Raw genomic sequence first — 12,402 nt, 5'->3', positions numbered from 1 at the left:
ATCTACGCGACCGGAACGGACGCGGATTTTTATCCGGCCAAGTACTGTCAACTCGAAAGAACTTTGCCCCCCCAACAACAACAGAACACTGCTGTTTTAAAGGTAAAAATTGCTGCAATATGAGAGGTATAATAATTTTAGACATAATTTCTGGTGTAAGTTAACTCTAAGCTCTCAACAAAATACATTTGAAAGCCATTACTGTGAATGCGTTCGTATTTTGATTGGTTGATTAACCGGAAAAAATTGTCCTAGCATGAAAAGTACAACTACAAATAAGTTAGTATTTCATGCATCACCAGCCGACCAAAAGGATGAAGGTTAAGGTTGAAAATACAAACAATATATGCATCATTTTCATATTTCTTTCGCTTATTTATTTCTGGTTGTCACACTTTTACAACTCACACTATAACTATAATATCAATAAACTATTTGCAATAAATATCATACTTATAATTCGAAAATTCAATAAAGCAATGCAATGAGTATGTATGTACTTATAAATACAGAAATTCATAAATATGTGTGTATTAAATATTGAACGCAATACTTGTAGCAATTACAGTAATTGTACAAATTTCAATATGGTCAAGTGCTCAAAAAATAAATAATAAAACCGAAAAGAACTGGTAAAATATTACTTACTAACTTGAGAGTAATTTCGAAAACTAATTGAAAATCAGTAAAAACTGAAAGGAGTTGCATAAAAAATGGAAAAGTTGCAAAAAAAACTTAGGCTGTTCACGATACATGGTTATCGGGTTATGTGGTTATGTGATTAAGTAAACAACAACAAAATGCGGTATGACAAAATAACCAACTTTGACCAACCTAGGCCCTTGTTTACAGATTATGTGGTTGTTTGCTTATTTCCAGTGTTAGAAAGTCGTTGGAATTTTACTAAATGGCAGCACAAAAAATAAATAAAACTAAGCGAATGGCATTTCCATTTAGATTTTCTTATTGGAAAATCTGCTATTAACAGCTGTTTTTTGTTTACAATCAGCAAATTAAAACCGAAATAAAAAGCATCAAAAAGCATCACAAAGCATCAAAAATCATCAATAATAATTATCAAAAATTATTATTTATACAAAGAATTTTTTGAACCCTTAAAATTCGGATTATTTAATAAGCACACACCTTCAATAAAGTCCATTTCCTGAATAGCAGAACTTATTTTAAATTCGATTATTTTGCTTTTTAAACTTTGTTTAGGCATTTTATAAGTAGGAATTTCATTGAACTAAAATTGTAAACAATGAACAGCTGTTTGTGTAAAAATAAGCAAATAACCATACATAGGATGTTCACGGAGCATAGAGGATATTTTTAATCTAATAATCACATAACCCGATAACCACCTTACCGCGAACAGCCTAACTATATTTACTATGACAATTAACTTGCGAAAATTATTGAACTTAACATAAGTACGCTTGCTGGTCCAAAGTCTGGGCGCTTGAGTCAAAGGCGAGGAACAATAAAAAGGCAAAAACCTATGCTACTTTAAGCTGTAACTTATAATAACACTTTATGCTCTATTTGCAACTGCGCGAATGCATTAAGGAGAGATCAGCAATTCGTAAATGTAAACGTAAACTTAATAACGTGCAGGCGATGTGCAGTTTTTGCATACTTGTACATACATACATACATTATACCATTATACGTAAGACATAAGTATCGTGTAGGTTACTAAAACTATTAGTATTCTTAAGTGCTTGAATGTATACGTCAGGTATTTCTATATATATATAATATATACATATAAATATGTATATATTTTTAATTCATAAATAATATACTTCACTTTCGGCTTACTTGCATACACAAGTGTATGTAATATATAGATATAATTGTATACTACATAATAAATTTGGCAAACTACACATTACGCCTACATTACTAAAAGTCATATAGATCTATTTGTATACTTATATTGGCATTAAATGTAAACGTACTCAATATTGAACTAATATGCCATATTCTTTCAACGTTTTTACGCTTTCTACCATAAACGCTGATTTCAACTTTCGTTAATATAAATAATGAAAGTAGCAGCAAAATGAGATTTTTTTTACTGTAAATATAAATTGAAGGACTGCAGCGCACATTGAGCCAAGTAGGGATGACAATTTTACTTAAATTTTAGTTACTTAATTTGCATATGTCCGTCATCATGTGTTTCATGTGTGACAAAAATATGCTGAACGCAAGTATGCTCCAGTTTAAGAGGTTATATCCACTTATGAATGTATAGAAATATAATATATTTTTCGCTAATTTATATCGAATTTACATATATTTGGAAATGTTCTCCGATTTTAGGTCAGTCCGGGAAATCGAAGATATACAGGATTTGTCCGGAAAGTAATAGGTCTGAGTCGACTTAAAAAAAAATGTTTACCAATCGTAACAATTCTTTATAAACTTTCAATATAAACTCCTTCTGCGTCAATACAGCGCTGCCAGCGCGATTTCCAAGCATTGGAGGCGTCTGCTTGGATCCCCTCTGTCGTCTCAAAATGCTTGACTTTCAACGGCCTTTTCAGGCAAGGAAAGGAAAAAGTCTGTGGTTGTAGGGCGGCTGCGGAAGTGTTGGGATGCCGGCCTTGGTTAGGTAGCTGTTCACAAGAAAGGCAGTGTGAGCCGGGGCGTTGTCGTGGTGCAACTTCCAATCGGCTGCGATGTTTTGTCGGACCCGCTTGATCCTTCGTTTGAGTCTCTTGAGGATTTTCACGTAAAACTTGGCGTTGACGGTTTTTCCAGGAGGAACAAATTCATGGTGGACGATGCCTTTGATGTCAACAAACACAATGAGAATCGTTTTCACTTTGCATTTGCTCAATCTTCCCTTTTTTGGGCGAGGAGACGCCGGCGTGTGCCACTCGGAAGATTTCCACTTTGTCTCGGGACCGTTAGTCGTTTCCCGCACACTCCGAAGTACAGTAGCGACGGAAGAAAGTCAGTCCTATTACTTTCCGGACAAACCCTGTATTAAAGTACATAAAATCTCTAAATATACATTATTTTATTTAATTATTAAATAAAATGCCTTTTCACAAAAAAAAAAACTTCAAATAAACGTATTTTTCTGACTTGCAAGTGGATATAACCCCTAAACCGCGATCTCTCTTTATGCATCATCAAATTTTTGAGTTTATAAAAATACGTCAACTTTGGATTGTCTCTCTAAGCTTTGGTTGGTTAAAAAATACACTTGTGTTTTTTCATTTAATATATCAAATTTGCATTTTTTGCTTCTTATTTGCTCAAATTATACGTTTGTTTTTACAATTATAGAAAATATTTTACTTTTAACTTTGTTAAGCTGACGTTTTTAAGGGGCTTTCTTTAAATAATATTTATGAAATTAATACAATTCTTGCTTTAACTTGACATACGTCTGTTGTTTTTGGTTTTAATACTTAAATCCATTATAATTTGAAATTGCAGTATTCTTGACAGCAGACATACATACACATCCACACACAAGCGTTTCTTTGCTTTTACTTTTTCTTGCTTTTTTATACTTTTTTCACTTTTTCTAAATTTACTTTTTTACATTTCCGCCCGCTTGTGTCCGCCTTAAGTGCTCCTGCTTCTTATAAAGGAATTTGTACTGCGGATGATCCTTGGTATAACGTTCGAACTCATCTTTTATATGAAAAGGAATATATATATAATTAATAAATAATTATAATGGTAAAAAATGCAAACTCACCAAATGAAATGCAGCCTTTGTTCGTGCTATCGATGGCAAAGAATAGTGCATCGCACTTTTCCGGCGTCATTTTGCCCGTGTGCCGCAGTATGCGTGCGAAGCTTTGACGTGTAATACGTTGCGTTGACTCCGTGTACAGCTGAGGGGTATAAATTAATATTATGCATCAAACACAGGGGGCTAACACCCAACATTTTTTTATAACTCCAAATAAAGCGTATGAGTTAGTAATGAGATATGTTTTTTTACGAGATTCATGGATCAATAAATCACGACCATAAATCCTCTATCGTGTGGTGAATGTAAATGTGGTGAATATGAATGCAGTGTTTAGTGTAGTATTACTCCCACATGGGGTAGTTAGAAAGATTGGAAGGCAACGGAGCCATGTTAGTTATATTCATGATTCGTAATTACTCCGATCTAGTCTTAAGTTATGTTTAAACGCGGTACATTCAAAACTAAAAAAAAATCATATATCTGAAGAAATCGTAGGAATTGAATGAATAGGTAAAAGTTTTGACAAATGCAATTCTAACGGTATACAATTAAAATTAATTTAGGAAGTTATGGAAATTAGAGCGTTCATTATTTAAGAAGTGGCACTGGTGAGCAAAGGACACTGAAGGCCATCCGTGTCTTATAAGAAGTGTATGGAAAATTGCACAGAAAGGGTGTTAAGGTTTTTAAATTTGTTTTTCAAATTAGTCTCTCACACGTTGTTTTCAAGCGTCGGACATCTGTGTGACGTCATTGTGGCGAATTTTACGAAAATGTCTTGGCCTGCATCCTTACAAGATCAAATTAATGCAAGAACTGAAGCCACTTGACCACCAAAATCGTCGGATGTCCGTGAATTGGGCTGAGCAACAACTCGAAAATGATCCGGATTTTCATCAAAAAATCATCTTCAGCGATGAGGCTCATTTCTGGCTGAATGGCTTCGTCAATAAGCAAAATTTGCGTTATTGGTCAGGCAGTAATCCACACGTACTACATGAGTCACCATTGAAAAAATTGTGCGGTTTATGGGCTGGCGACGTCACTGAGCCGTATTTTTTCCGTGATAACCAAGACCACCACGTTACTGTGAATGGGAATCGCTACCGCTCAATGATAACTGAATATTTTTGACAATCGATTTATTGAAAACCAAGTTTCTACATTAGTAGAAAATTTGCTCAAATACGTTAGTTCATGAAAGATTGAAAGATATGCTCTGTGAAGCTTGAAAATGTTTAATGTTGACAGCCGAATTTTTTCTAGTTAATCATAAAGCACAAAATTATAAAGAAATTGTCCACAATATGCTGACAAATTTTAAGATTCTAAAAGCAAATATGAGTATCAAGTTACGCTATCCGCAATAGTAAATATATGTAATAGTAAAGGTATAAAGGTTAATGGAATCGTCCAAAAGCAGATTATTGCTGATCGTTAAAATATGATTATCAACTCGCAAATTATAAAAGAAAAGCTCATAACAGCCGTTTAATTGATAAATATGTTTTTGACATTTTCTCCGTATTTACTTCGAACACAATACTTTCATGAATTGTAAGCACAAAATCGAGAACAACAAGAATATTATTCAAGTTGATTGGAGCAAAATTGACAAAATTACGAGTTTTGTGACGTATATACAACGAAAAACTATTTTTTTCTTAGATATGTTCGAATAATGGCAATAGTCACATTTTTTAATATATGTATAATATTTTTCGTAAACATTCTCCATACAATTCTTCGAATGTATTACAATAATATATCATTGATTGTAATAAAGCGATTTTAACTATACATATGTATATATTTATAGCAATTACAAGTATATAGGCCTAAATAGTTCAAATTAGTTAAGGGCAACAGTTTGCAGGCAGTATTGGAACAATATGTTTTCTTTTCATATTCGCATAAATTAAATTGTATTAATTCATAACAGGTCTCTATTAAAAATATATATGAATCGAAAATGTGCTTTCAAAAACTCCGTAAGCAAGCTGTTATCAGCTCAGCAAAAGTTAGAGAGTTGCGAATCGAACACACATCTGACATAAATTAAGTAATTTTTCATAAAAATAATCTAGATGGAATAAAAAGAGATTGTAAAACATACAACTTTATAAATTTGTTGCTGCTCACATATTGTATTACAGAATTATTACCGATAAGGAATACCCACTAATTATACTTCCATGAATACCGTTCAATTGAAGTTTACACAAAGTTATCTGCAATTCTGAAACATATTTGCAGATGTACACACCACATAACAAAAACTACAAACTAAATTTAATAAAAGAGACTTTCACTATGGATTTCATACGTTCATCCCGAAATGCACAAATACGTATGAAAATTGAGATCAAAAGCAAAATTAACGGGAAATAAATATAAACATACAAGCGTTGATTAAAAAACTTTACCGAAATACGAATATTAAATTTTCTATTACAAACCCCTATCCGCGTCGGGGTTTAATTTTTTTTACAATTTTTTAATATTTTTTTTTTCAATTTTAATCTTCAAATTGTTTTAATGATTAGAAATGTAGACAGAATGAGGTGCCAATAAAAATATAATAAAATAAAATAAAAAATAAAAGGTTTTTCACTTACAGTAGCTATGGCGCGCAGAAACACGATAATCTCTTCGTTCTTTAGTTTACAAAACAGGGAGCATAAAAGAAAACTCTTCAAATTGACTGTATACCTGTGATGCTGCAAAAGGAATAAGAGCGAATGAAACAGGATATCTAAAAAAAACGGTATTTACAAATCTTACATGATCTAGTAATGCGAAAAGCTGGAGTAATTGCGAATTTTTGGGGTCGATCCGCAGCAATTCAGCAAAGGTGAATATGTCTAAACGGTCAGTATTGTTTATGCTAAGAAAGTCAGCAACTAATTCTTGATCACGCACGGAATCTGGGAGGAAACTGCAAAATGGAAATTGGAATAAAGCAAAATAAGCGATTGGTAACAAAAATGTTAACATAAATATCAAAATATAAATTAAAGTAGCATAAGTTAAAATAAGCTGAGTTAAAAATAATTAAATTATTATAATTTTAATTTAAAAAAGTTAGTATCCGAACTACAGAATTTCATAAAAGAAATATAGGTTATGAAAGATGATAACTTGAAATCGAAGTATCTATTTTAGCTTTATTCGACTTAAGGGGTCAGTAGGGTAATCTTTTTTCAAAATTTTATTTTTTTTTGCATTTTCTGTTCCCTTATACCCTTAGAATTAATGTAGAAACCCACTTTACTATTGGAAGGTTTCGAAAAAGGCCCAAAAATAATAATACCGCTCGACGTTCGGTGCGCTCGGAGTGCAACACCTCAAACTTTAAATGCGTTTCTCAAAACACACTTTTTCAAACTGGCGGACATGATTCCGGTCGAACCACTCAACCGATTTGCTTATTTTTTTTTTTTAATATTCACAAAACGCCTGGCTATCGTCCCTACTAGATTCACAATTTTTTTTTATAATTTATTGACAATGTTATGACAAAATTTATGCAAAAAACATTAAAAAAAAACGTTAATTACTTTTTTATTTATTAACATTTTTTCATGATTGTAGTAGGAACGATAACCATTCACATACTTTTTAAGAATAAATTGGGTTTTTTTGTGTTTCAGATGATCTAAACATGAGAAGTCGTGTCCGCCAGCCATTTCTCCGACAGATGTCATCAAAAAATTCCAAAAAAAATTGTTTATATACTCCACGATATACCTCATGATATGTGAAAAAAGTTCTGTTGTAGAATAAAAATTTCTATGACAAAAAAAATGTCAAAAAAACAGGTCAGATTACCCTACTGACTGAAGCTACTTTTAAAAATTGTCACAGAAATAAAATTGATTATTATGTGATAAAAAGCTTTTTTGCATTTTGTATTGAGAATCAACAAAGTATATGTCATGCAACTACTCAAACTTACCCCAAATTGTAAAGCACTCGTTCAATTTCGATAATATCGCCAGGGAAGGGCACACGCATATCTTTGGCACGACTCATTGTAATCACATCTTCGAAAGAGTATTCTGACGTTGGCACACCAAGCGCTCTGATAGGTAGAAAGAATGATGAAAAAAGTGAACAAATTAATGCAAATTCAAAATGTGCTAAAATAAGTAAATGTATGTTAACTCGGATCTCACACTTACTTGGCCATAACATCTCGCACATTTTTCGCATATAAATTTGCATCAGCCTTTTCCTCCTCTGACGGTGTGTACACCGGTAAAAATTCGATTTCACAACGACTATAGAATTGCGCCATTGTCATCCAAAGCAGTTTCAGACTAAAGAGCAAATAAAATCAATTGAGAATATTAGATATATATTGGATATCCAGATAGGGAATTAAAGGGTTAAATTTTAATTTTAATCTAATTAAAATATTGAGGATTCTGTAACTTTAAACGCTTTTCAAAATGAGGGAAGTATTTCTATGAGAAGATTTTTAAACATATAAATAAACTCATTAGTTCGATATTTGAAAATAACCACCTCCATAAACTCTCTGTGTTTCTTGAACCATTTTCGACTAAAACATTTATATAAGGCCGTTGTTGGAGGAAAACTCTTTATAATCGATTAGACTGACGAATGCACTAACTCAATTTAATCAAATTTAAGTCTAAAAAAATTATTAGTTAATTAACATTTTTATGTCAGTTTCACCAAATATAACAAAAAAAAAATAACTTAACTTCGATTTTCTTGTAAGAACTTGGTTTTGATTGGTCAATTTGTATGGCAGCTATATGCTACAGTGACTCGAACTGAACAATTTCTCCGGAGATTACACCGTTGCCTGGGACAATAACTCATGCCAAATTTCGAGAAGATATCTCGTCAAATGACAAAGTTTTCCAATAAGAACTTGATTTTTATCGGTCAGTTTGTATGGTGGCTATATGATACAGTGGTCTGATTTGCATGATTTCTTCAGAGATTATATCGTTACCTAGGCTTATAATTCGTGCCAATTTTCGTGAAAATATCTGGTCAAATTAAAAATTTTTCTATACAAAACTTAATTTTTATACTTCTGTTTGTATGGCAACTATAAGCTATAGTAGTCCGATCTGAACAATTTGTTCGGATATTATGCCCTTGTCTCGAATAATGATCCATGCCAAATAGTAAAAATTTTTCTAAACAAAACTTAATTTTGATCCTTCTGTTTGTATGACAGCTATATGCTATAGTAGTCCGATCTGAACAATTTGTTCGGATATTATGCCCTTGTCTAGGATAATGATCCATGCCAAATTTCGTAAAGATATCTGCGCAAATAAACAAGTTTCTCATACAAGGACTTGGTTTTGATGTTGCAGTTTGTATGGCAGTTATATGTCATAATGGTCCGATATGGACAGATCCGACATATGAGCAGCTTCTTGAAGAGAAAAGGACGCGAACAAAATTTCAAACCGATATCGCAAAAACTGAAGGGCTAGTTCGTACAAACATACGGACATCAGCTCGCCATGCTGATCATTTATTTAGGTATATACATTCTTCATAGAGTCTCCGACGTTTTCTTTTGGCCATAAAAATTATCAGAGTGGCAGATTTAAATTCTTAAGACACCTCAAATAATAAATAATATATATTTTACAGGGTCTCGGACATTGCCTTCTGGGTGTTACTAACTTCGTGGCAAAATTAATGTACCCGATTCATGGTTTAAAAATTTAAATACAACGATGAAAAAATATGAAACAAAAAAATTTAAAGCGGATTAAATATTTTTGAGCATACTTACACGCCTGGACCGTCCCAAGTCCACGTGAATGAATCATATTTGTTAGGGTACTTGAGCAATACTGGTTGTACAGGTACACCTGGATAGAAAGCACCAGGCTTAAATTTAATCAAGGCCTTGCGATTGGTACACGTGCCCTCCGAAAAGATAACAACTTGTGGCCACTCCTCTTCAGAGCGTGCACGCTCTACAATCTCACGTATGGTGTTCTGCCGAGAATTCGGATCCTCGCGTTGCACATAAATGGGTTGCGCGAAATTGATGATTTCTTTGGAATGAAAAAAAAAAAGTATTTCGTCAAGAAAAAATCCATAATTTTTAGTGGTGTGGCGAACTTACTGCCCAACAGTGGTATATCGGAGGTCTCACGCTTCGCCACAATCGATGGTGGACCAGTTGCTACCACAATGATCGAATCGACATAGGAAGAGTGCGGCGCCACCACCATGATGGGTGCTTGCTTCGGTGACGCACGTTCGCCAGTCAATTTGACATGATGAAATGTTCCGGCAGCGAAGAGTGTACGCATTGCACCGGAGGTGATTCGTTGAAACTGTCTGAAATGTGGCAAATGCGTAAAAACGTGCAATAAAGATGTGAAATTTAGTGTTTTCCATATGTTTACCTTCGCCAGCCGGTTATAGGTCTCGCCTTTAAATCGTCGAGTGTGAGGCCGTACAGGCCGATGCAGGCGAACATCCATGCGGATAGAAGTGAGAGAAGACAGCCGAACACGCGAATCGGCATTAAAAGCACTGTTAGCACGTAAATCTGCAAACGAAAACAATAGAAATTTTGTAAACAAAATATAAATAAACTTGGTAAACATCCACATTTTGCTTGAATCTAAAATACACTTAATGATTTACAATCAGTTGTTCGAAAGAATGCAGCTTAGCGCAGAAGCAAAACATTGGTTGCAATAATTTTAGATTGATTGGGTGATTCCTAGAACACTCGACAACGATAAGATAATTTTTTTGTTTACTTTTTACTTAAGCACTTCGAACCCACGGAGGTGCTCAAAAGACAAAAGCTCTTGGACTAAATCAAAATTTAAATTAGGCACACAAATTGTCGAAAGAGAGAAAATTGTCGGAGAAGAGCAACCCTGCTAGAGAAAGTTATACCATCTGATCAAATTGGACCCGGACTAACAAAATAAAACTATATTTTCACATATTTTAATATAAATCTTTATTATCGCCTTCAAAATAGGCTCCTCAGCCAGAATAGGCTGAGCAAGCCAAGCCAGCTTTCCTTGTATGCTTCGAAAAGAAGCTTTCAAATAAGGGGAAAATTACTGAGGGTCTTAACTTGCCTTAGGATCAGTGTTAATATTACCGAAGTGTGGAAAAAAGATCTCACTAATGTAACCAGAGGAAACTGTTGTTTTTGTAGAAGCAAAAATGTACCGAGTTGACGTTCCTTGGTCGGATAAAAATCCCTTCCGATTACGTAGACCCGACTGTTGTGGTATCGGCAGAGAAGAGAGGAAACTGCCAACAAAGGCGGAGTCATATCGTTATATCTCTACATTTCTCAGTGGTGAAGACCCTTAAGGCTGTTATTACTCCTAACCTTTACACAGCACTTGAGCTAAGATATAATGTGAAACAACTACTAAAGTACCTAGCAATATAAAAAGGCAATAACTCCTGACCTACAACAAAATCCATTAACTATTTTTGTCGAATGTTTTGAAGAAGGTCAATCCTGCAACAGTACAGACAGATTTATGTACATACATAACAGTTCAATTGAAAAGACTCCGACCTGATACATAGATAGCGCATTTGGGGTGAAGAGCAACCAGAAGCCGTTCAAGAACTGCCCATGCATCCCGAAAAATGCACTGTTTTGTGTGGTTTGTACGCTGGTGGAATCATTGGACCGTATTTTTTCAAAGATGCTGTTGGACGCAACGTTACGGTGAATGGCGATCGCTATCGTTCGATGCTAACAAACTTTTTGTTGCCAAAAATGGAAGAACTGAACTTGGTTGACATGTGGTTTCAACAAGATGGCGCTACATGCCACACAGCTCGCGATTCTATGGCCATTTTGAGGGAAAACTTCGGAGAACAATTCATCTCAAGAAATGGACCCGTAAGTTGGCCACCAAGATCATGCGATTTAACGCCTTTAGACTATTTTTTGTGGGGCTACGTCAAGTCTAAAGTCTACAGAAATAAGCCAGCAACTATTCCAGCTTTGGAAGACAACATTTCCGAAGAAATTCGGGCTATTCCGGCCGAAATGCTCGAAAAAGTTGCCCAAAATTGGACTTTCCGAATGGACCACCTAAGACGCAGCCGCGGTCAACATTTAAATGAAATTATCTTCAAAAAGTAAATGTCATGAACCAATCTAACGTTTCAAATAAAGAACCGATGAGATTTTGCAATTTTTATGCGTTTTTTTTTTAAAAAAAGTTATCAAGCTCTTAAAAAATCACCCGATACATATATACATATATACAAGTTTGCAACGGTAAATAATTGCATAATTTTTTCCATGGAAAATTACATACATAAATATTATTCCATTGATTGCAAACCAAATTGCTCAATTTCTGAAACAGAAAAATTACTCATCGATAAGAAACACATGCACACGTACATACGTATATGTAAATAAAATTATAATACATAGTTGCAGTTAACGGAAAAAATACTAAAAAACTAAAGTAATATAAATAAAATAAAACAATTACCACAAAACTGTGCTAATAATTATTTATATCGAAGGCGTTGAACTTTAAAAAAAGCATGCGATATCGCCTTTATGAAAAAAATTTTTTGTACGATAAAGGCCCTAGATATTAATAAGAAGAACAAATCATAAAAAAATCATTGCTTAACTAATTTCAATGAAT

At 33.8% G+C, this 12,402-nt stretch overlaps 1 protein-coding gene across 1 annotated transcript in view; it reads right to left on the bottom strand.

Annotated features, from left to right (window-relative positions):
• Nucleotides 1–351: 351 nt before the first annotated feature.
• The window catches only part of LOC126758038 (lysophosphatidylcholine acyltransferase), a 27,907-nt gene continuing 15,856 nt past the window's right edge, over nucleotides 352–12,402 (bottom strand). Inside the window, exons 3-11 of the mRNA XM_050472021.1 lie at nucleotides 10,150–10,295; nucleotides 9,864–10,081; nucleotides 9,525–9,792; nucleotides 7,915–8,052; nucleotides 7,689–7,814; nucleotides 6,515–6,668; nucleotides 6,349–6,450; nucleotides 3,731–3,869; nucleotides 352–3,663 (exon numbers count right to left, since the gene is read on the bottom strand). Coding sequence (XP_050327978.1) covers nucleotides 3,560–3,663; nucleotides 3,731–3,869; nucleotides 6,349–6,450; nucleotides 6,515–6,668; nucleotides 7,689–7,814; nucleotides 7,915–8,052; nucleotides 9,525–9,792; nucleotides 9,864–10,081; nucleotides 10,150–10,295 — 1,395 coding nt within the window. The 3' untranslated portion in view covers nucleotides 352–3,559. The remainder of the gene's footprint in view (nucleotides 3,664–3,730; nucleotides 3,870–6,348; nucleotides 6,451–6,514; nucleotides 6,669–7,688; nucleotides 7,815–7,914; nucleotides 8,053–9,524; nucleotides 9,793–9,863; nucleotides 10,082–10,149; nucleotides 10,296–12,402) is intronic.

This window comes from Bactrocera neohumeralis, chromosome 5, assembly GCF_024586455.1.
Source record: "Bactrocera neohumeralis isolate Rockhampton chromosome 5, APGP_CSIRO_Bneo_wtdbg2-racon-allhic-juicebox.fasta_v2, whole genome shotgun sequence".
Lineage (NCBI taxonomy): Eukaryota > Metazoa > Arthropoda > Insecta > Diptera > Tephritidae > Bactrocera > Bactrocera neohumeralis.
This window is presented reverse-complemented; position numbering and strand designations above follow the sequence as displayed.